Genomic DNA, 23,458 nt, shown 5'->3' on the forward strand with positions numbered 1-23,458 from the left:
AAGCAGGCTCTGTGAATTTGAGGCCAGTCTGGTCTACATAGAGAGTTCTAGGCTAGCCAAGGCAATATAGTAAGAATCTAACTCAGAAAATAAAATGAAATGAAATGAAGTAAAAAAAAGTGGTGAGACCCATGATGGGGGTATTGACCGCTCTCCATGTCTGGCCGCCACACTGTGAGGGAGTAGGTATCTACACTGAGAGACAAGTGCACACATACTTACTTGGCTCTGTGGTTGTTTTTCATTTCTTCAAGAATGGAGAAGGTCGTGAGCGCACACCCGCCATTGTCCAGAGATGCAGACTTGTCAATGAGATTGGTCACAAAGTCATCAAAGTGACACCCAACTTCCTTCAGAAACAGTGGCTTCAGCTCCTTGATGTTTAGAACAAATAAAGGGAAATGTCGTCAGCACATGTTTATGGGTTGTCAGTGTTCCTCTGAAGGGATGAAGGAGTCCTTAGACAGAGCTGCTTCAACAGGAAGTTCACAGACGGACATGGCTACTGAAAACACAGGAATAATGCATGCCCCATTAAAAATGAATGCCCTCCACCTTCCTCCTCTCTTTCCCCTACAGATAGGATCTCGTGTAGCCCAGGCTGGCCTCAAAGTTGCTATGTAGACAAAAAGCTGACCTTGATCAAAAATCAGTGCATCATATCTATATTATGTAATTACCATGTGTTTCCCCTAAAGAAATCCCTTTGCCCTGAGTTCCTACAATTTATATTCTAAATAGCGTTTTAAAATGAGTTATCTTATTTTACATGTTTTGCCAGCATGTATGTAGGTATGTATGTATGTAGTGTGTGTGTGTGTGTGTGTGTGTGTGTGTGTGTGCATATGCACACACATATGTATGCACCAAGTGCCTGCCTAGTGTCTGTGGAGGTCAGAAGGACTTCAGATCCACTGGAACTAAGTTACGGATGGTTGTGAGCTGCCATGTGGGTGCTGGGAACCAAGTCCCAGTCCTCTGCAAGAGCAATGAGTGCTCTAACCACTGAGACATCTCACTCTGTACCCTATCTATGTTCTTATAACATTTATTCCTACATTCTGTAACTATGTACTTAGCTAACCATAAAACATGAATATATATGTGTACATAGCTGTACATTTAAATATTGACACACATAATTATCAAACTTAAAGAGTGTTTGTACATTTATATATAAATCCATCTTATAAAAATACATATGTAGGGCTGGAGAGATGGCTCAGTGGTTAAGAGCACTGACTGCTCTTCTAGAGGTCGGAGTTCAAATCCCAGCAACCACAGGGTGGCTCACAACCATCTGTGATAAAATCTGATGCCCTCTTCTGGTGTGTCTGAAGACAGCTCCAGTGTACTCATATATAATAAATAAATCTTTTTAGAGAACACGTATGTAGAACCATATGAAGTGGTGCATACATGTAATGCAAACACTCAGGAAACAGAAACAGGAAGATCCTCTGTCAAAAAAAAAAAATCCACCATAAATAAAAGTGTATACAATTGCTACTGTTTTGGGCCTCCAGCTATTCTTGACTTTTTAGAGTTTTATTTATTTATAATATATACAGTGTTCTGCCTGCATGTATGCCTGTAGACCAGAAAGGGACAGCAGATCTCATTATAGATGGTTAGGATCGACCATGTGGCTGCTGGGAATCGAACTCAGGACCTCTGGAAGAGCAGCCAGTCTGAGCCATCTCTTCACCCTGATCTTAATATTTTAAGACAAATACCTCGAGTCTTTGAATATATTTATATATAATGAATATATTTTTTTCAGGTAATATGCTATGAGTTTGAGACCAGCCCAAGCTACACAAGTGAGCTAGAGAATAGCATAGGCTGCTAGAATGCTCTCATGGGAGATCCGGTTGGAGATAATAAGACCTGCCTCTGCCTCCCAAGTGCTGGGATTAAAGTAATGTGCTACCATGAAAGGCCCTAAAATAAAACTTTTTAGAGAGTAAACATTTTGTCCTGTGGAAGGAGAATTCAGAGAGAGAAGGGGCAGGATCCTTTGATCCCATCCAGTGCTAGGACAAATTCTGGGCAGTTAGGCACTAAATAATGACAAACCCAGGACCCTATCCTTGTGAAAGTTACAGTGCAGCAATACCCTTGGTACATTCCAGAAACAACAGGAATGGAGTTCTTCATTGTTGAAACAGACAAGTACTAAGAGCTGAAGTCAGGAACGAGAAGAAAGGTGCAGGGACAAGCCATGAAAGGCTTTGGCACAGCATTACCTATGCTTGGAGGTAAGCTTCATTCTTTCCCCTGGCATTAAAGGAGAAGCCCAGACTCTTAGACATACTAAAGGTTTCCAAGCCTCTCTCTTGGCCAGCTTTCCTCACATCCTGCCTGCCACCAAGGTGACACACCCAGGTACCAAGTTAAAGGGAATAAAAGCATGAGGGCTTGTTAAAGCCATACAAACCAGTAAGGACTGCTCCAGTCAGGCCTCAGTCTGCATCAGCTGAATAATGGCCCTCTTAAGTTACAGGGTAGGGAGGCAGTCACCAAAGGGCTCAGCAGGTAAAAGTGTTCCCTTCTAGTGCAAGCTTGACAACCTAAGTCTGACTCCCCCAGAACCCTAGGTAGAAAGAGAGCATTGACTCCGACCTCCTGATGTATGCTGTAGCATACAATTGTCACACACACACACACACACACACACACACACACACACACACACACACACACGTCACACACACAATAATAGTAATTTTAACTGATCAGTCTTTTATTTTTTTCTTCTTTAAGACAAAAAAAAAAAAATCCTGCTATGTAGCCCACGATATCCCCAAATTCAAGGCATTCCTCCCACCCTAGCCTGAATACAGAGAACAGGCATGTGCAGCCGCACCTAGCCATGACACATCTAACTCCACATCTACCACGTGCCTACGGGTGAGTGTAGAACCTTTGCCTGTGTCTAACAATGAGGGAAAGCACAGTGCCACACAAAACGACAGCCCTGAGTAACAGGACAGCATGGACAACAGGAGAAGGAACTTACAGGCACCCATGGTGACAGCCAATGTGAAGCAGAAGGCTTCAAGTTTCCTCTGCCACCCCAAAGGGCACACGAGGCATTTCAACAGGATTAGCTCCTGCCTTTCACCCCCCCCACTGAGCTCAAATGTGTGATCCCAGACAAGCAAATCAGCAAACGCTGCTTCTTATACACAGCACTGGAATCAGGGCCTAACATGTCCATGCCTTCATGTCTTTCTCTCACTGAGGAACTAAAGACAGCAGAAGCTGCTGCCAGTGGGACTCAGGAAAACTCCTTTGTGGTGACCACAAAGTTTTTTGTTTTTTTGTTTTTTTTTCTTTTCTTTTTTCCAGAGCTGGGGACCGAACCCAGGGCCTTGCGCTTCCTAGGCAAGCGCTCTACCACTGAGCTAAATCCCCAACCCCGTAAGTTTTTTTAAAAAAAACTCCATTCAAAAATCCCCAGAGAGGACACTAGTGACTACTTACACGTCACCCCCTCTGTGAAGGGAGCAGAAAGACGCCTAACAGAGAGGTCCTCTGCCTTCTAAGTTCTCCAAGCACATGAAAGTGCTGTTGTTATTAGAATTCAAGACCCTGAAGGGACTTGGCGTTAGAGGAGGCTTTACAACTGACAGCCTCTCAGATGTGCACCTGCTCGTACTGATGTCACTCACCAGTGGACCCTGCGGGATGCAGATGCAGAGGGAGAAGAAAGAAACTGACTAGAAAATGAAGGTGTTTAGATAATCTAACAAGCACCCCAGTACTCGGGAGACTGAGGCAGGAGGATTAATGGCCATTCTGTATGCATCCAGGGCATCCTGGGCTACATAATAAGACCCTGTTTCACAGCAACAGAGACCAAAAGAACAGAAACCCAGGAGGAAACGCACTGTGTGCCGGAGCTCCCGGGAACCCTGTGTGGTAAACAAGCTGTGGAAGCAGCTCACCTGAAAGACTCCAAGAATAGAGAACAACAAAGACCTGAGGTGAGGGACCTACACAACGAAAGCCCAAGTGCTCAGGGTGGGACAGACGAACGGGTAGGATGGGCTGACATCTTAGGCAGATTTACAAACATGCTCAGATCCACAACTCAGGGAGCAGCTCCTCCAGAAAGAAGCTATGTTGGACTGGATGCTGAAATAAGAAAAGAGCTTGTAGATGCATAAAATAACTCTTTCAAAGGCTGGAGAACTACTTTTCAGTAGGCTGGGAGAAGAAACACAGAGCAAACCAATCAGGGCCCCACTTTTTAGCACCTCAAAACCCCCTATGACTTAATCACAATTCCTTCAAAGCTGACGTTAAGGCAGATTATGCTGACTCCAGGCCTGTAATAGTCTGGGAATTGTTTGTTCCTCTGACTCAGGGCCTGGCTCAGCAGCGAACCCTTCAACCTCACAGTGGCATGGAACAGAAACCCGATCTTTCTAGACAAAACAAGCAACATAAGGAACAGGGAAGGCGGGGTCCTTGGGCTGACTGTTCCACCGACTCCCTGGGTCTAGCCTGGGTTCCCGGTTGATGACTCACTCCACTGACTCCCTGGGTCTAGCCTGGAAAGTTGTTCCTGCTTCTTTTCCTTCATTACTTACCTCCATTTGAAAAGCTTTTAACTCTTTTTCCTGTTTGCCTTCCCAGCTTTTAATGTCTCTGTTGGTTATTTTGGGTGTTTTGAAGCAGTCTTATTCTCTAGCCCAGATTGACCTCAAACTGGAGGTGATCCTCCTGCCTCAGCCTCCTGAATGCTGAGCTTACAGGCACTTGATGCCATGTCCAGCCGAATTCTACCTCTATTTGTATATTATGCATCCAGCACTCAGAGAAGTCACTTAAGTGACTGTGTAATTTCCAAACAACCGGGGAACCAGCCAGTACTAAAGCTCTCCTATACATACTCCAGCTGGTCTGATTCAATCTTTGCTATAAAGACTGTAGAAAGTGGCTATTAAAAACAAAACAAAGCCAGGCGGTGGTGATGAAGGGTTAAAATTTCTAAAAGTTAGTCATGAACAAAGTCCAGACATGCCTGAGAGAATTTGAGATAGGGCTCACTGGCCCGACTATCAACTCCCAAGGACACTGGCCATCTGGAGCCACCCCCTCCCCTTCCTTCACTCCCTGAGGATGGGTCATCCCCCTGCTGCAGTGAGATGAGTTGCCCTGCCCACATTGCTGAGATGCTAGATTACATGTATGCTTTGTTGATGTAACTCCGTGCCAAAAGTAACTGTGCACCCTTTGTATTAGCCAATTATGTGTATTCACACGAAACCCCTGGTTTTCCCTATATAAGCTCCTGCCTAGAGAGGCTCGGGGCTTGACTCAATCTCCTGTGTGAGATACGTGTCAGCCCGAGATCTCGTAAATAAAACTGCCTCTTGTTGATTACATCAAGACCGGCTTCTCGTGTTTCCTGGGGGTACCTCAACCCGTGACTGGAGCGAGAGTCTCCCCAAGTCTGGGGGGTCTTTCAGTGACACAGGACTAAACCTAAGCTATAAAAAAGTCGATTGAAGAGCTGGGGCTGCAGCTCTCTGACAGATCTTGCTGAGCTGGACAAGGCTCTGAGCTCCATCCCTAACCTGGAGTTGGGAGGGTTAGTTAAAAGAAGCAGGCAGTGCTCGCTTCAGCAGCACCTACACTAAAACTGGGACACTTCGCAAGGATGACATGCAAATTCATGAAGCGTTCCATATTTAAAAAAAAAGAAGAAGCAGGTACAGCAGTGTATGCAAAATCCCAGAACTTGTCAACAGCCGCATTGCGGGAAACCTGGGTTCATACACCCTCAGACTTCATTACACTATATTGCTCTCCACCAAACATTATCTGAAATAATTTCTCTATATATGATCAGGACTATAAACAAAACAAAACAACCCAGAATTGCAGGAAGGAAAAAATACAAAATATCAATGTGTATGGGAGGCAGAGATAGGTGGGAGGTGGATCTCTATGAGTCTGAGGTCAGTCTGGTCGATACAGAGAGTTCCAAGATCTCCTGAGACTCTACTTAAAAAAGTATACAATATACACATGTAGCCCGAAAATGGCTAGTAATCTGAGAAGGAAGGCCTCACTCAGGTTGGAATGGCAGATGATCTAATAAAAAGGCAGGCCTTATATAGGTTAAGTCAACCCCAAGCATTTTGTCTGAAAGTGAAAACCTAATCGTGGTGGTACAGGACAGTACTCCCCATGCACAGAAAGCTAGAGCAGGAGGACTGCTGCAGGATTGAGACCAGCCGAGGCTAAGTTTGAACTTCTGTCTCAAAAAGTAAGAGGGGGCAGGGCGAGGCTGTGGACGCAGATCAGGTGTAGAATGTTCACCTAACGTCCAGGAGGCCTGGGATTTGCTCTTGGCACAGCATAAACCACACGTGGTTTGACATTCCACCATTCTTAGAGTGGAAGGATCAGAAGTTCAAGGTCATCCTTGGCTACAGACTTGAGCCCACCTGAGACAGAGACCTCACATCAAAATTCACACCAGGCTATCAAATCATAGTCTATATAATATTCTTAATAAACCTCAGTTAATCAGTCCACACTAAGTCAAAACATATTACCACCTTAATCCTCCACTTAAATATCCTATTCATCTTTACCTTCTAAATGTTTTGTTAGTTTAGTATTGTTAAAGACAGGGTTTTACTATGTAGCCCAGGCTAACCCTGAACTTGAAATGCTTCTGCCTATCGAGTGCTGGGATTGCAGGTGTATGCTACCACACCCAGCCACCAAAGGTAGGTTTTATTTTCTTGTGCTTTTTCATCTACCTCCGTCATTTCACTAGTCTTTGTAAAGATCCTAGAAAACTAGAAAAGCAGTAAGAATATATTCCTCATAGTCAACCAATGAGACACCCATACAAAGAACTATAATAAGGACACTTTAAAATCATTTCAAAATATATACTAAAGCACAAAACCTTAAGATGCTATGCAAACTGTGCACACAGCCATGCACACATATGCGTGTATGTGCACGTGTGTTCGCTCTCCCTATATAGACAGACGCAAACTTGCACAATCTGCCTACATGGAACCATGTGTACTACAGAAAAAGGAAAACAAATGGTGCGGAGGAAATGAGCCAAGACATTATCTCCTGGTGGCAGACATTCAGTTGGTAGCTATTTCTTTTTTATGCTTCTGTAGTGAGCCTATACCACATCTACAGTGAGGGAAAAATGGATAATAAAATATATTCCTCCTGCTCGCAAAACCAGTTGGTGTGGCAATAGAACATTAGGATAAAATCTTAAATTGTGGATAACTTTTATTAGTAAAAGTGAGTTATATAACCAGAAGAGAATCAGACTGTCCTCTCTGTGGTGGTTTTGCTGTTTGCACTGTTTTGAGACACGGTCTCAAATGACAAACTTGATACCTCTTCCTCTTCCTCCTCCTCCTCCTCCCTCCACTTCACACGAGCTTGGATAATTAATGAGTGCATGTCATCATGCCCGGGCTCTTCTCAGTTTTTAAAGTAGTCTATCTAATCCAAATGACGCTGATTTTTGTGTGGTACTAAGATTAAAAAGCTTCCTCTCCAGACTTGACACATGTCATGAATACAGTGACTGAGATCAAGAGTTCAACACAGTCCTCAACCTCACTGGGCCTTTAGTCCAGGCTGGGCTACATGAGACCGTCTTCCCAGGAGGGGATGGTGAGGGTAAGGGAGAGGGAGAGAGGGAGGGAGAGGGGAGGGGAAGGGAATGGAGGAAGAAGAAGGGAGAGAGGGAGAGAACATGAATTATACACACAGCCTACTGCATCTATTCCAATTTCAGAGATATTGAGTAGAACGTATGGAAAAAATATTCCTCAGTCAGGGTCATGTAACTCATTATTCTTTGATTAATTTTGATGTTTTGGCTTCATTAACCAAAAAACAGAGCAATAGGCAAGGTAAGCCTGCAATCCCAGCACTGAGGCTGAGGCAGGAGGACTACCTCAAGCTTTAAGCCAGCCTGGGCTCCAAGCTAGGATCCTGCTACAAGGTAAAATCCTGTCTCAGAAATAAAATGAAATAAAAAATCTAAAACCCCCACAAAATAATAAAATAGAGTTCCCCAACAAGTCTTCAACAGCCCTAAGGTTGGGGAAGTCCTTCTCACGGACACCACCTGACCCACACTACCTGTCACCCACTTTGTACAGTGCATGAAGTACAAGGACAGAATGCCATGAAGACCACTGGGCCAGTGAAGTGGCCCACTGTTAGTGTCTACACTAAACACGGACGGGGTCCTGCGAGTCTGCACTAAACATGGACGACTCATCTTTATCTGGAATGCTGAACATTCCCAAGGGCAGGGACTTTCTAGTCTTTTTAAATGATGAAACAAAAAGACCAATGACCCAACTTTCCCAAATACTCCCAGGTAAACTAGAGTGTGGTCTGTGTATGTTTAAATAAAACGAGAAAGGGAATTCAGAAGAATGTAAGCAGACCTGCACAGTCAAATAGAAAGTGAGGTTTGACCTCTGACTGAAAGCCAGGGGCACAAAGAAAAAGGGATTGTTATAGCAGAGGTGTTGGAGATCAAATTCAGGGTTCCATGCATGTTAGGAAGACACTCTACAAGCAAGCCACACCCTAGCCTACAACTGCAGATTCAAACACATTTATGTCAAACCACATATCATTTCATTAAATGGAGGACTACAGAATAAATGCAGGAAACGACTGCAGGGCTCTGTAATCAGAACGAAACCAGACGGGGAAGGTTGCCAGTGAAGGCCTGCCCGAGCTGGAGTTGAGTTCAAGGTCAACTAATCAGACACCTCAAGGGAGAGAGCATGTGAGGCCCTTTGCTTTCTCCCCCGTACCTCAGTCTAACTGTAGGCTAAGAACTCAGGAGGACAAAACGTGGGATGAGCTAGAGTTTGAGGGTTATGGTGCACTGTCTTGATTGGTGAAGGAATAAGTCGAAGCAAGCAGGTAAAAAGAGATACACCAACACGGGCATGAGAGGGGGGAAAACGTACAATGTAAGGCCAACTTTCCAATGACCTTTTCCATTGCTCCCCAGTAGAGCATAAATAACATCAAAGGACTGAGCGACAATGTGGGTTGTCTGTCCCACACCACTGTTCAGACGGGTGCCCGCCCTTAACAGCAGGGAAGATGTCCTATAACCCTAAAGGCTTGTCCCACACTCATCAATTAGTGCTGTGGGCTAAGTCCCTGCCCACCTCCTCAGCTGCTTTCTCTTCATTCATTTCTTTATCCTTCGAATTCCTGATGGCCAAACCAAGGAATTTTGCATTTACTTATGCATTTATTGTATGCATATGAGTCACATATGAGTTTCTGTATTTATGTGTCACAGCATATAATGAGGTTTAAGGACAATTTTAAGGAGTCAATTCCAAAATTCCAAATCCCCAATGGATTCTGGGGATTGAATTCAAGCTGTTGACTGGGTGGCAAGAGCCTTTATTCATCAAGGCTCCTTGAAGGTCCCAGAATTTAGTAGTTTTATTCATGAATACATAAAAGAGATAGAGTACTCTTTTTTAAAAAAGCTTTAGGGTTGGGGATTTAGCTCAGTGGTAGAGTGCTTGCCTAGCAAGCGCAAGGCCCTGGGTTCGGTCCCCAGCTCTGAAAAAAAGAAAAAAGAAAAAAAAAAAAAAGCTTTAAGCTGAGCGGGGTAGTTCAGAGTAGTAATTTCACTCTGAGGCTGAGGCAGGGGGATTTTGAGTTCAAGCCCAGTCTGAGCTGCATAGCAAGAGCTTGTCCCAGAATAATAAAATAAAGCTTAAAAAGTTAACTTGTGTGCTGGTTTGAATAGGTATGGCCTCCATAGATTTGTGTGTTTGAATGCTTGGTCCATAAGGAGTGGCACTATTAGGAGGTGAGGCCTTATTGGAGTAGGTGTGGCCTTGCTGGAGGAAGTGTGTCACTGTGGTGGGTGGGCTTTGAGATGTCCTACGCTTAAGCTCTGCCCAGTGTGGAATTCAGTCTCCTGCCTACCTTCAGAGGTAGAACCGTCAGCAACTTCTCCAGCACCATGTCTGCCTGCTTGCTGCCATACTTCCTGACATGATGAATGATGATAATGGACTGAAACTCTGAACCTGTACACCAGCCCCAATTAAATGTTTGCCTTTCTAAGAGCCTTGGTCACGGTGTCTTTTCACAGCAATGAACCCCTAACTAAGACAGCTTGGATCTGTGGAACTTCGCCCACTTCTGTGCTCTTCCTGAGTCCCCTTCTCCCCTCACCTCTACTTCCCTCTCCACATTCTTTCCCCTGTGGATTTGGGAAACTGTATGAAAATGTTCCTGCCACTTCAGCTTTTTCTTTTCTCTTATGGAAATCTTTATCATACTTCTGTAAATACTCAGGGAAAACAGATCTGCCCATTACTCACTGTAGTCCAGCCTATGACGCTAACTTATACTGGGGTTAATTTTAGCAATGCAGTCGAACTTCATTCTACTTCTGTTTACTATTCTGCATGAATGGGTATTCTGCCTGCATGTATTTCTGTGCATTGCATGGATGCAGTGCCATTGGACACTGGTTTGACAAGGCCAGTGGATCACCTGGGACTGGAGTAACAGAGTTTGTGAGCTGCTACAGACATGCTGGGGGTCAAACTCGTGTCTTCTGGAAGACTAGCCTGTGCTCTTACCCACTGAGCCATCGCTCTAGGCCCCAACGCCATTCTTAAGTTGATTCACTTAAAGTATGACACCCGGTGACCTTTTTAAAAGACTTATTTTTTAAGTGTATGTATGTACAGACATGTGTATGTATGTGCATCACATGTATGCCAGGGACCATGGAGACCAGAAGAGGAAGTCAGATCCCCTAGGAGTTATAGGTGGTTGTAAGCTGCCTGGTATGAGGTTCTGGGAGATCAAGTGCTCTTAACCACTGACCAATCTCTCCAGCTCCACATTTTTTTAGACAAGGTATGCTATGTAGCCCAGGCTGGTCTTAAAGTCAGAGAAATCCTCCTGTGTCAGTCAACCTCTCAATTGCTGGGATTTCATATTACAGGCATGTATATGCTACCTACCTAGGCTGGTAGGTAAGTCTTTAAGCAGGCCCTTACATTGGGACAATGATGTACTAGTTAGGAAAGAGAGTGTCTGGACCAGCAAGATGCCTCAGCAGGTAAAGGCAGCTGCTATCACACCTGGCAACTCATGTGCAAGCCCTGACACCCACCTGATGGAAGGAGCTATCCTCCAACCTCCACACTCATGTGAGCACAGGGGTACGCACACGCGCACACGCACACGCACGCATGCACATAATATAAAAGTGTAATTTAGCAACTTTTTTGAGTACCACTTTATAAAACAGTTCAGTAGACATCACAAATATACTTAGTGTATTCCTAAGTGGGTTGCAACACCACTAGAGCCACAAGTCAGATATTTACATTACAAGTCACAACAGTAGCAAAACTACAGTTATGATGTAGCAAAGGAAGTAATTTTATGGCTGGGGATCACCACAACATGAGGAACTGTATTACCAGGTTGCAGCATTGGGAAGTTGAGAACCACAGCCTTGACGTGTGGAGAATGATCTATTAATGTTAAGCATTAAAGTTTAATAAGATCATAGGGTCTTGTACTAATATTCCTAATGACAGCACCATCCAAGGCTCAAGAAAATGCAGTGTTTCCAACAAATTAAAATGAAAGAGAATGACATCCTCCCGGCGTAGGTGACTAAGACTAAAACCGGTTCCTGGATACTGAGCCTAACTTCCATTTTGTCAGTGAACTTTGCTACTGATCTCATCGAGAAGGGACACGTTTAACACAGTCAAAACAAAATCATGCATGTTTAGAAAACTTAACGATGATGCTGAGCCTATATGATTCATAGGACAGTCTGACCACATTTAAAATGGCTTCACACTTGTGTGTTTAAAATTATTTCTCCTTTCCTGACAGGTAATTAGCTTCTAAACTCAGTACATTTAATATGAACAGATGTAGTAAGAACCACAGCAGGTGTTTTCACAACGCAGTCATGCGCACACCTGCACACTCACACCTGCACACTCTCACCTGCACACTCACACCTGCACACTCACTCCTGCACACTCACACCTGCACACTCACACCTGCACACTCTCACCTGGACACTCTCACCTGGACACTCACACCTGCACACTCACACCTGGACACTCACTCCTGCACACTCTCGCCTGCACACTCACACCTGCACACTCACTCCTGCACACTCTCATCTGCACACTCACACCTGCACTCACACCTGCACGCTCTCACCTGCACACTCACACCTGCACACTCTCACCTGCACACTCACACCTGCACACTCTCACCTGCACACTCACACCTGCACACTCTCACCTGCACACTCTCACCTGCACACTCTCATGCACACCTGCACCAGCTGCTCTCAAGGTTCACCACTGCAAAGATTTGCTTGTAAAAGCCAGATGATGACACTGATGGACTGAACTGAAGAGAAGGGCAAGGTGCATTCTTATGTGGGATGACAAAGGGACATCTTCTTTTCCTGTTCACAGCAAGATCTCAGCTTATAAGACAGACAAGTAACTCTTAAACGAGTAGGATGAGGTGGCAGACACTTGTAATCCCACACCGGAGAGATGGAGGTGGGAGGAGCTACAGTTCCAGGCCTGAACTAGGACTAGGACTCTCAACAAATTAAAAATAAATAAAAACAAAGATGGGGCTGGGCCAGTGAGATGGCTCAGCTGGTAAAGGTGGGTGCTCCAAGCCTGGCAACCCCAGGACTCACATCAGAAAGAAGAGAACTGACTCTGGCAAGCTACTGTGTGCCCTCCACACATGTGCTCAACACATACACACAACAACAGCAATAAAATAAAGCAAAAAGCAGAGGGTGAGGGTCAGGAACTCCAGGTCAGTCCTGGGTCACATGAGCAGTTGTCTAAAAAATAAAATAAAACCTAACTAAATAAATGAGGAATATTTACATGTTACTTTACCGAAAAACAAAAAACAAAAACAAAAGGACAAAAAGGATTCTTACCTCTGCCTCTGCCGCCAACTGCCTCTTCTTGGCTATCAACTGTTTCATGGTAATGTGACCTACGGGAAATAGAAATAATTGGATGTTTAAAACCAAGCCTTAAGTTGATTACCCAGCAGCAGTAAACCATTAAGTTGAAAGCAAGCAAACAGAAAGGTGAGTGCAAACATCATGGTACAAACACAACAGAGCCCTTCAGATAGGAAGCAGGGCGGTCTAGAACTTAGTGTACTGTTATGGGTCCATTTCTGGCAAGGTGAGAAATTAGGTCCCAGAACAGGCCGTCACTTGAGACTATGAAGATCCTGAATAAAATATTAAGAATGAAAAAACTTGCTTTTGAGGCTCACTGCTGGGGCTGGAGGGTTTAAGGCTCTGTGGTTGAGTGCTGGCTGCTGCTCTTGCAAAGGACTCAGGACACAAGCAGAAGGTAGCAGGAGGGCAATGTGTCTGTCTCTCCCTCAAAAGACCAGGACAGTCTCCCCTGAAAACTTGCAACACTTCAGTGGATTTTGCAACCTAAACTTTTGTTATCTCACAAACCTCAGAGTGCGTTTGTTTAACACCAAACTCAAGGCTCGTTCCTAGACTTCCAACAGATAAATACAATTCCTCCCGGAAGGTCACAGACTCAGCCAAGGCCGTCTACAGTTCTAACAGAGAGAGTTCTGAGAACAAAGGGGAAGAAGTTCCTCCTGGTTACAAACTATCAGGGCTGAAACAAAGGGGCTCAGGAAAGAAATATTAGACATTAGTAATGCCTTATAAACAATTCATTTATAAACAATGTACACACATGTATACATTTTATGTATGTGTATTTTGTATATTTTATAATGTTTAACTACACACACACAGAATCTCAAATAATAAAGAAAAATTGTTAAGCATATGCTAAAATAATATTTCCAGAAAAAAAATCAAAATAGTAGGAAGACTTGTTAGATTCCTGGGACTTTAACCTTGGTCAAATGTCAAGCTCACACTGCTTTACGATATTTTATTTAATATTCTTTTAGCCAAAAGTCAGATATATACTAAGTTTCTAGGCTAGCAGTTGCATGGTAAATCAGTGTTGTCCAGAGTTGTACTCACTAATTATATAGCCCAGGTTGGCCTCAAACTCACAGTAATCCTTCTGCCTCAGTTTGGATTACAAACACTTGCCAAGTTAAGCTTTGTTTTGTTTTCAAACAGTATCTCACATAGCCCAGGCTGGCCATGAACTCCTGATCTGCCTGCATACAGCTCACAAATTGTAGGATTACAGGTGCTAACACCACACCCTGCTAAATAAGGGTTTTTAAAACGTTACAAACTAAGACTTCTAGGTAAGTTGGCAAACTGGAATCTGCCTCTACCACACAGTACAAGTGTCAAAATAAAAACCACAGACTCTGCTCCAAAAAGGAAGCGTTTCTGAAACCCTTCAAGCATGATAGTCACACGAGGAGTAACAGGACAGGTGACACCTCACGGTTCACCACACCTACCTCATCAAGAGAGTAAACCAGGAAGCCTGGTGAGAAGAAACAGACAGTCTGCCCACAGGCAAGAGCCAACTCCCACAAGCCTTAAACCATCTCTGGTCGCGCTGAAACTGTGACTTCTCTGTCAGGACCTTCTCAGCTGCTCCGAGTGAGAGAGCTGGGGTGGGTGCCATCTTAAGAGGAAATCTATTATTAAAACTGAACTGGGGGGCCCAGTGGTGGCGCACCCCTTAGATCCCCACACCTTGGAAGGCAGAGGCAGGCAAATCTCTGAGTTAAAGGCCAGCTGTCTACAAGGTGAGTTCCAGGTCTACACAGAGAGATCCTGCCTTGAAAACCAACCAACCAACCAACCAACCAAACTAAAGACACAGAACAAAAAGCACCTGGGCTGGGGATGGTAAAGACACTTCCTGCCAAGAAGACCCGACTTCCCAGAATCCACCTGGTAGGAGGAGAGCTCTGACTCCCAAAACTTGTCTTCCGAGCACACACACACACACACACACACACACACACACACACACACGCCACAGCACAGTAATCAGTAATGTTGGGGCAGTGGGGAGATGACCGAAGCTTACCTAGAGTTCAAGGCCAACCTGGACTACAGAGTAAGACACCGTTCTCAAGGTAATATGTGCTGTGAGATAGCTCAACCATCTATCTTCAGTACCTGGAACCCAGAGTGGAACTAAGTTCCAACAAGCTGACCTCTGACCTCACACATGCTGTGGCTGACCTCTGACCTCCACACATGCTGTGGCACATGTACATCATGCACACACAATAAATAATAATAAAAGATCAAAGGAAAAGCAGGCCCATTCTTTGTGTCTTAATTTAAAAATTAATTTTAAAAACTGAAATAGAAGATATATAACAGCATATTTGGTTTAGACATAATAGCAAATTACAAAAATAAAATCCTGACTTGAGATGCCATATTTTAAAATAAACAATAGCTCCTTCTAGCAATCCATTTAGCCCTTGTGACCCAACTATCTTGCACTGTTTTCCTTTAGCAAGTCCTGTGAAGATATTTTACCTTTCTCCCTATCCTACTGTGTGGTGCCACCCTTTACATTGAAACTCACCAGCAATCTATAGAAAGCACAACTATAAGGTGACAAAATATGCCAATTACCCTGATCTAATCACTGCAAACACTGTCAAGACCTGATCCATACACATAATCAATTACTTCACTGATAACCTATAAAGAATGTATCACACATCAATAATTTAACCAAAACCCAGTGGAAAAAAGCAGGAGTTTGTCCCATTTTTGTTTTCAAACTGAACTGACTCAAAGAAGTGTCATGCTCATTGTCACATGGCCAGTGCATGATTGAACCTAAGGAAAGCCACTTCTTGTGACGTTCCCAACCACACAGCATTGGGACCACTCAAAAACTCAAGCTCGAAGCAAAAGTGCTCTTCCTGGTGGTGACATGGTGACAAGTGATTTTGTAGGTTTTGGGTTTTATGAAGAACACTGTCTGCTTGCAGCAAGTACAGATTAGCTAATGCTCAGGCAGTGGCCAGCAAGGTTTTGTTGCTGACTGAAGGCCCGGACTGTCTTTAAAATTCTGACTATTGCTGGGAAGAAGGTTACGTGGCTAGGAGCACTCTGTAGAAGACCCGGGTTCGATTCCTAGCCCCTACATGGTAACTCACAACCATCTGTAGCTCCAGTGTCCTCTCCTGACCTCTGAGGGTACACACGTGTACACAGATATGCAGGCAAGCAAAATACTCATGTACATAAGCATTTCCTAACCTTCCCATTTCTTTTTCCTAAAACAGACTACTCTCATCCTAGCGTCGTTATCTGCTTGCCAGAAAGAGATGAAAATAAGAGTCATTTGAAAGCTATCTGTGGAGGACTGGAGAGACGGCTCGGGTTAAGGGTACTGACTGACTTATTCTTCCGGAGGTTCCATTCTAAGAAGCCACATGGAATTCACAACTGTCTTTAACTCCAGTTTCCGGGGATCTGGCATCCTAACCCAGGCAAAACACCAGTGCACACAAAACAAAAATAAATAGCTCTTTAAAAGAAAATAGGAAAGTCACTTCTAAATCCACAGAATAGTTAAGCTTAGGAATGTTCTGAGTAAGGAGTTTTGTGAGTGTGTGTGTGTGTGTGTGTGTGATATGTTGATTTTCTAACAAGGTCTCAGTTATCTGAGGGTAACCTCAAACTTGCTATGTAAATAAAACCAGCCTTGACCTGCTGCCTCTCCTGCCTCTACCTCTGTAGTAGCTGCACTAGCACATGCACATACCCTTATACACAAAAACAAATAAATAAAATACGTCTTAAAAAAATACCCCAGCAAAATTAAACACTTCAGTAAAGATTGCTTGACAGAGGGAATACATCCCTTGAAGAGACATTTCCAATCAGAAATGTCCAAAGAGGCAGCCTGGCCACACACTGGCTTCAGTCCCAGTGCCTAGAAGGCAGAGGCAGATCTACATGGCTCTACACAGAATTCCAGGACAGCAAGGGCCACAGAGAAACCTTGTCTCGGAGAAACCAAGAAAAGCCATTCAAACAGCACCAGACCAGGCCTAAGAACATAAACTCCTTTCCTAGATATAAATCTACAATTTTCTGGCAATCTCAAAAACACAAGACTATGAAGTTTGTTCACAGTAAAAACAGGTCTTGGCCCGTGGTTTTACTTATCAGACTGTAATTGTACCCAAGGCACCTCTGGAAACCCCATGATCTCATTTACTGGAAAAGAGGAGGGGAAAGTGGCCAAACTCTAAGGACCTCAGTGCCTCGAGATAAGGGTCCTGAGGCACTCCTGGAAGCCCTCGCCACACTCAGGTATGTCCCAGCCTCTGCCTCAGCAGCTCTCTTCACTTTGAGTGCTTGCTTTTGACACACAGTCCCACTATGTAACCCTGGCCGGCTTCCCTGTCTCTGCCACATATGCATACAAGTAATTTTTTTTTTAGTTTTTTAAAAATAATGTACTTATTCTTATTTTAGGTACAATGGTGTTTTGACTGAATATGTCTGTATTAGGGAATTGGATTCCCCTGGAACAGACAGGAGTTACAGTTATGAGCTGCCATGTGGTTGCTGGGAATTGAACCAGGGTCCTCTGAAAGAGCGGCCAATGCTCTAAACCGCTGAGCCATCTCTCCAGCCCCTAGATTTAGTTTCCTATATGTATGAATGTTTTGCCTGCATGTATGTCTGTGCACTATGTGCATGCCTGGTGCCTGGGATTCTCTAGAACTGGAGTTAGGATGGTTGCAAGTCATTAGTGGGGGCTGAGAGCATGAGTGCTGTTAATTAAACTCAAAGCCATCTCTACAGCCCCACCCCCATCCCCACCCCCCACGCACCAATTATTATCTTTTTTGTTTGTTTTTGAGACATGGGCTCAGTGTGGGTTCACAGACACCCATCTGCTTCTACCCGAGAGCTGGGATTTAAAGGCATATGGGATTTTATTGGTGAGGTATAATGAAGTTAGGCGTCAAAGTTCCTCAGAGCGGTGGTATCTGACCACAAAAAGCAATCGGGGGGTTGGGGATTTAGCTCAGTGGTAGAGCGCTTGCCTAGGAAGCGCAAGGCCCTGGGTTCGGTCCCCAGCTCCGGAAAAAAAAAAAAAAAAAAAGCAATCGGTACCAATAGCGGTGTCTTTCATATTTCACAACGTGGGGCCTCCCTGGAGAGATTCTGACTCCCACCTCAGGCTGCTGGACTGAATAGTTTCTTCATTCAGAGGTGAGTCTCACTCACAGCCCATGATATGTGCCCCACTAAAAGCTGTGTCTCAAACTGGAAGTGACGGTCCATAGCCATCATCCCAGCACTAGGAGGCAGAAACGGGAGACTCAAAAGTTCAAGGCCAGTTTTAACTACAGAACAAGTTCCAGCCCAGCCTGGGCTCCAGCCTGCCTCGGAAAACAAAAAGGAGGGGTGGGGGTAGGGGTGGGCATCTAAATGAAGAAAAGCTATTTTCTCACATTTTACAATGTATATAAGCTGTATCTCAAATATTTACCTATATATGATCCACCAGGTAGCCTATTAAAATGAAATGTTTATTCAACACATATGAGAGGAAGCTACAAGCTCGTAGGCTGGCCTGGCTCTTCAGCCACACTGACAGCCTCCAACACCCTTGCAATTGAAAGGTCACAGTTTTTACTCATCCGGACTCCACAGAGTCCGGGGAAACACTTTGTTTTCGAATCAGCATTACCTGCATGAAAACCAGGAGAGTGACACACTTCTGAATTTAAGCAAAACAATGTAATTTTTTTTAACAGCTGTAGTAAAACCTAGAATTATTACAACTCATGGCGGGGACTCCAGCTCAATGGAATGTTTGCCTAGCAAGCCGGACGCCCTGCATGAAAACTGGGCTTGATGCTGAACGTCCCTCTCTAATCCCTACACTTGGGATATTGAAGCAAAGCGACATAGAAAAACCCTCTTGACAAAACCAAACGGCTTTTTAAAAGCAAAATATAAAGAGAACAATAATATGTGATAATGACAACAGATTTCAATAATCCTTTCTCAGTCTCTAAGAAGTATCATTTAAAAAAAAAATAAGTGGGGGCTGGGGATTTAGCTCAGTGGTAGAGCGCTTACCTAGGAAGCGCAAGGCCCTGGGTTCGGTCCCCAGCTCCGGAAAAAAAAGAACCAAAAAAAAAAAAAAAAAAAAAGTGGAAAACTAATTTGTTTAAATCCAGGCAAAGGAGATACCCCAGACCACAGCAAGACCGTGAATAAGGGAAGGAGAGAGGGTGCTTCTCTCCGGGGCTGCCTCATCCCCTTCTCATAGACCTCACTCTCTAGAGCATGTCAGAAGTCAGCCACGTGCAGTATGTCATAAGTAACTGACTGAGAGGCTGTCAATAAACCAAACGGACTCCTTCAGAGTCCTGGCACAATCTGGCTGCTGATAGGAAAAGTAGGAAAGGTTAAAGAGAGCCTCTTTATGAAGAGACGTCTGAGGACGCCAAAGACAACTGGTCTCTGGAAATCCTTCCCTATTTGTTAACCAAACAAGTGTCTAGTTTCAAATCCCCACTGGAAGCAAAACTATACAAATGTCATTGCGGAAATAAATATCCTGATGCAATAGATGGCGTCACGGGGTTGCAAAGCCAAATCTTACCCATAACCCTCAGCCTTAACAAGACCTATAGTTCACTCTTCATGTATTAAGCAAAAACTGAACGCCCCAATTTTTCCCTCTCCTGAGATTTATACATCAGTTCAGACATTGCTCCCTATTCAATGTCATTCATTACACATAAGAATTAGTAACATTATGAGATTACACTTAGCTATAGAAATTCAGTCATGTGACTATTGTGGTTTGTACATGCTTGGCCCAGGGAGTGGCATTATTAGGAGATGTGGCCTTGTTGGAATAGATATGGCCTTGTTGGAATAGGTGTGTCACTATGGGTGTGGCCTTTAAGACCACATCCTGGCTGTCTGGAAGCCAGTGTCCTATAATGGCCTGCAAACGAAGGTGTAGAACTGTCAACAACTCCTGACCAATGCCTGTCTGGAGGCTGCCGTGCTCCCACCTTGATGATAATGGACTGAACCTCTGACCCTGTAAGCCAGCTCCCATTTAAATGTTGTCCTTATAAGAGTCACCGTGGTCATGGTGTCTGTTTATACCAATGAAATGCTAACTAAGACAGTGATTTTTTTTTTTCCCCGTTTTGTTTTGTTTTGTTCTAGTTTGGTTTGGTTATGCTAGGGAACAAACCCAAGGCATCGGTAAATTATATCCCAGACTCATGATTTTGAGGGCTATGCCATTCATGTAACTTGAGGCTCCATAAATGACAAACACATAATATGTATTGATCACTTCTGTAATCAAGGATCCAGCAGGACATTTCAATAATCCCTGGTAGGCTGTGCTGGCTGAATGAATGGGTGATATCTAAAACACAGTAGAAATGTTTGAATTAATTTTTATTTATTTATTTACTCTTATTTTATGCAAGATTTTGTCTGTGTCTGTGTGCCACATGTATGCAGTGCTCTCAGAGACCAGATGAAGGCAGCAGATTCCCTGGAACTGGAGTTATAGTTATTAACCACCATGTACATGGGTGCTGGGATTCGAACTTGGGACCTCACCAAAAACAACTGCTCTTAACCACTGAGCCATCTCTCCAGCTCCTCAGGAAATTAATTAATATGATCTTATTCATGACCAGATATACAAAAGCACCAAAAGGAATTTGTAATAACAAATTAAAAGCCCTGTCCTAAATGGTAACCTTGCTCTCTAGTTCACTAATTTACCTCAGAAACACTAAAACCCTTACCATTTCTGTGTGTGTCCAAGAGATTTTTCTGGGCTTCATCTTGCTCAGGATTCTCAGCAGATCTTGACAGCCGGTTTCTCAGAGACATTTCTTCTCCCACCATGGAGCTTCCTAGGAAAGAACAAAGCCAGGAATAAAGATGCTGAGTGTTCCCGCCATGAAGGAGCAATTCGTGGACAGGCTATCTGTCCCGACTGATCAGTGCACAGGAAAACATCACTGCACAGCACAAGCGTGCCTAGTAATTATGTATTGATTAAAATCTTGAATAAAGTGGGGACCAAAGCTCACAGGTATAATAGCACTTGCCTAATATACATGGTGACACCCTGGATTTGAACCATAGTATCACAAAAGGAGAACCTTAATTTAAAAATTAAAAGCTGGAGAAAAAGTTCATTTGGCTAGTGAATCTCATATCACTACTATGTTTAAAGGAGGCGGAAACTAATAATGATGTGTTGTCTTTCTTTGATCTTTATCTTAATAAGTTTTTTTAAGACTTATTTATTTATATGAATACACTATTGCTTTCTTCAGACACACCAGAAGAGGGCATCAGATCCCATTACAGATGGTTGTAACCACCATGTGTTGCTGGGATTTGAACTCAGGACCTCTGAAGAGCAGCCAGTGCTCTTAACCACTGAGCCATCTCTCCAGCCCCACCAGCCCCATCTTAATCAGTTTTAAGACTTTTCAGTTAAAACTTAATCAGTTTTAAGACAAGATATTGCAACAAGTTTGAAAAAGTCAGCCCCCATCAAAGAGTTGGCTAGTTCCGAGGGCCCTTCTTTTAGACACAGCCCCAATCAAAGGAAAAGGTAACTGAGCAAAGCATTGACCAATAAAAACCCAAGATCAGGAGAAGAGCTGACAAGGTGGGCCTAGGCCTTTAATCCCAGCAGGAGGTTTTTGTGTGAATTAGAGACCAGCCTGGTCTATCCCAAATTCCAGGACAGCCATTTAGAGAGATCCTGCTTCAAAACAACAATTTAAAAACAAAAACAAACAAACAAACAAAAAAACCAGCAGAAGACAAAGACGTGTAACAGACCTAGCCTGAGGTCCCCCACCTTTCCCCAGCCACCATCTGACTGTTCTGCATGCCAGACTGCAGCCCCCATGGCTGAAGTGTCATCCAAGGCAGCAGACTGGGAAGGGCAATGGCAAAATACACATACAAGGAACGTCCCCCTCGGTACACGGGTCGTCCTTTGAGGAGCTGAGTCTGTGGTCACCTGCAGTGCCGTCCACCCACGGTGACTGCCTGAGAGTTGCAATGTGTGACCCTCAGTCGCCTCTACTGCCTTAACAGTGGGCACTGCCCTCCAGCCAGGTTTTCATGCACTGCTGTAGACTTTACAGCAGACGCAGAGTAAGGAGGGCACGCAGGTCTATCTTGATTTGCTTAGCAGCTACTTAAGCCACCCCTATAGAGATGAGCTAGCATGAGTGACCCAGTCCTTGGGCTGCGGGTACTATTCCAGTTTGGAGGCAGGTGCTATAATTTTACGTCTCTTAGGAACAGTCACACACGAAACCACAACCGAGTCAGTGGAAATAACTGCAAACATTTAGAGTTCTAAGAGAGGCTGGATCAGCAATCGAGATAATGGCTTCAAGAGAAAAGGTACTCATTGATTGAGCCTTGAAGCAGAACACTGCATGTGTGAGGAAGAGTTAAAACAGAAACTCTCTCGGCTAGAGAGGAGGCTCAGAGGCTAGCTAACCGTTCTTACTGCTCTTCCAGACAACACACGTTGGTTCCCAGAATACCCCACCACCCAGCTCCCCAGCTCCCGGCCCCCATCAGGTAGCCTGCAACTACGGTCCCAGGGGACTGGACATCCTATTCTGATGCTTACACACACACACACACACACACACACACACACACACACACACACACACACACAGGGGATGGGGGTCGGGGGAGAGAGAGAGAGAGAGAGAGAGAGAGAGAGAGAGAGAGAGAGCGAGCGCGAGCAACACAGACCCTGCTCTGTGCTGACACTGTGGACAGCAGAATCCGGTTGGCCAGATTCCGCATCTTTTCAGTGGAAACTGAATTACAAGCTGTAAGGCTAAGAGCTGAGTCAGAGTCCGTTACTTGCGTCTTTGGTAACAATGTCATGTGCATCCCCTCTTGTCAGTGATGACTGACAGAACAGAGTGAAGTCAACTGACACTTTTCAAAGATAGAATAAGGAGAAAGACAAAGGCTAATCTAAGGCAGACAGACCCTCATCTCACATTCTAGGCGAAACTTAACCCAAAATGTATCAAAGACCTAAAACTGGGATGGTGTGTGGGGGGGGGTCCTATGGGTAAAGTGCTTCCTGTGCCATGTATGGGAACCTGAGTTCAGATCCCCAGCGCTCATCAGAAGCTGGATATGGGCCCGCAGAGATGGCTCGTACAGAGGACCTGGGTTCAATCCCCAGCACCTACATGGTGACTCACAACCATCTGTAACTGTGGTTTTGGGGGATCTAATGCCCTCTTCTGACCCCGTGGGCAGGAAGCATTCATACGACTCACACATGCATAAAGGCAAAACACTCAAACATACAATGAATCTAAAAAT

At 44.3% G+C, this 23,458-nt stretch overlaps 1 protein-coding gene across 2 annotated transcripts in view; it reads right to left on the reverse strand.

The window, feature by feature from the left end:
• Positions 1 to 23,458, reverse strand: part of Soat1 (sterol O-acyltransferase 1) — a 42,599-nt gene that overhangs the window by 13,974 nt on the left and 5,167 nt on the right. For both annotated transcript variants that reach the window (NM_031118.1, XM_063272637.1), the window contains 3 exon segments: positions 223 to 374; positions 13,037 to 13,095; positions 20,869 to 20,979. In NM_031118.1, the coding sequence (NP_112380.1) occupies positions 223 to 374; positions 13,037 to 13,095; positions 20,869 to 20,971 (314 nt within the window). In that variant the 5' untranslated portion in view covers positions 20,972 to 20,979.

Source organism: Rattus norvegicus, chromosome 13 (genome assembly GCF_036323735.1).
Source record: "Rattus norvegicus strain BN/NHsdMcwi chromosome 13, GRCr8, whole genome shotgun sequence".
Classification (NCBI taxonomy): Eukaryota; Metazoa; Chordata; class Mammalia; order Rodentia; family Muridae; genus Rattus; species Rattus norvegicus.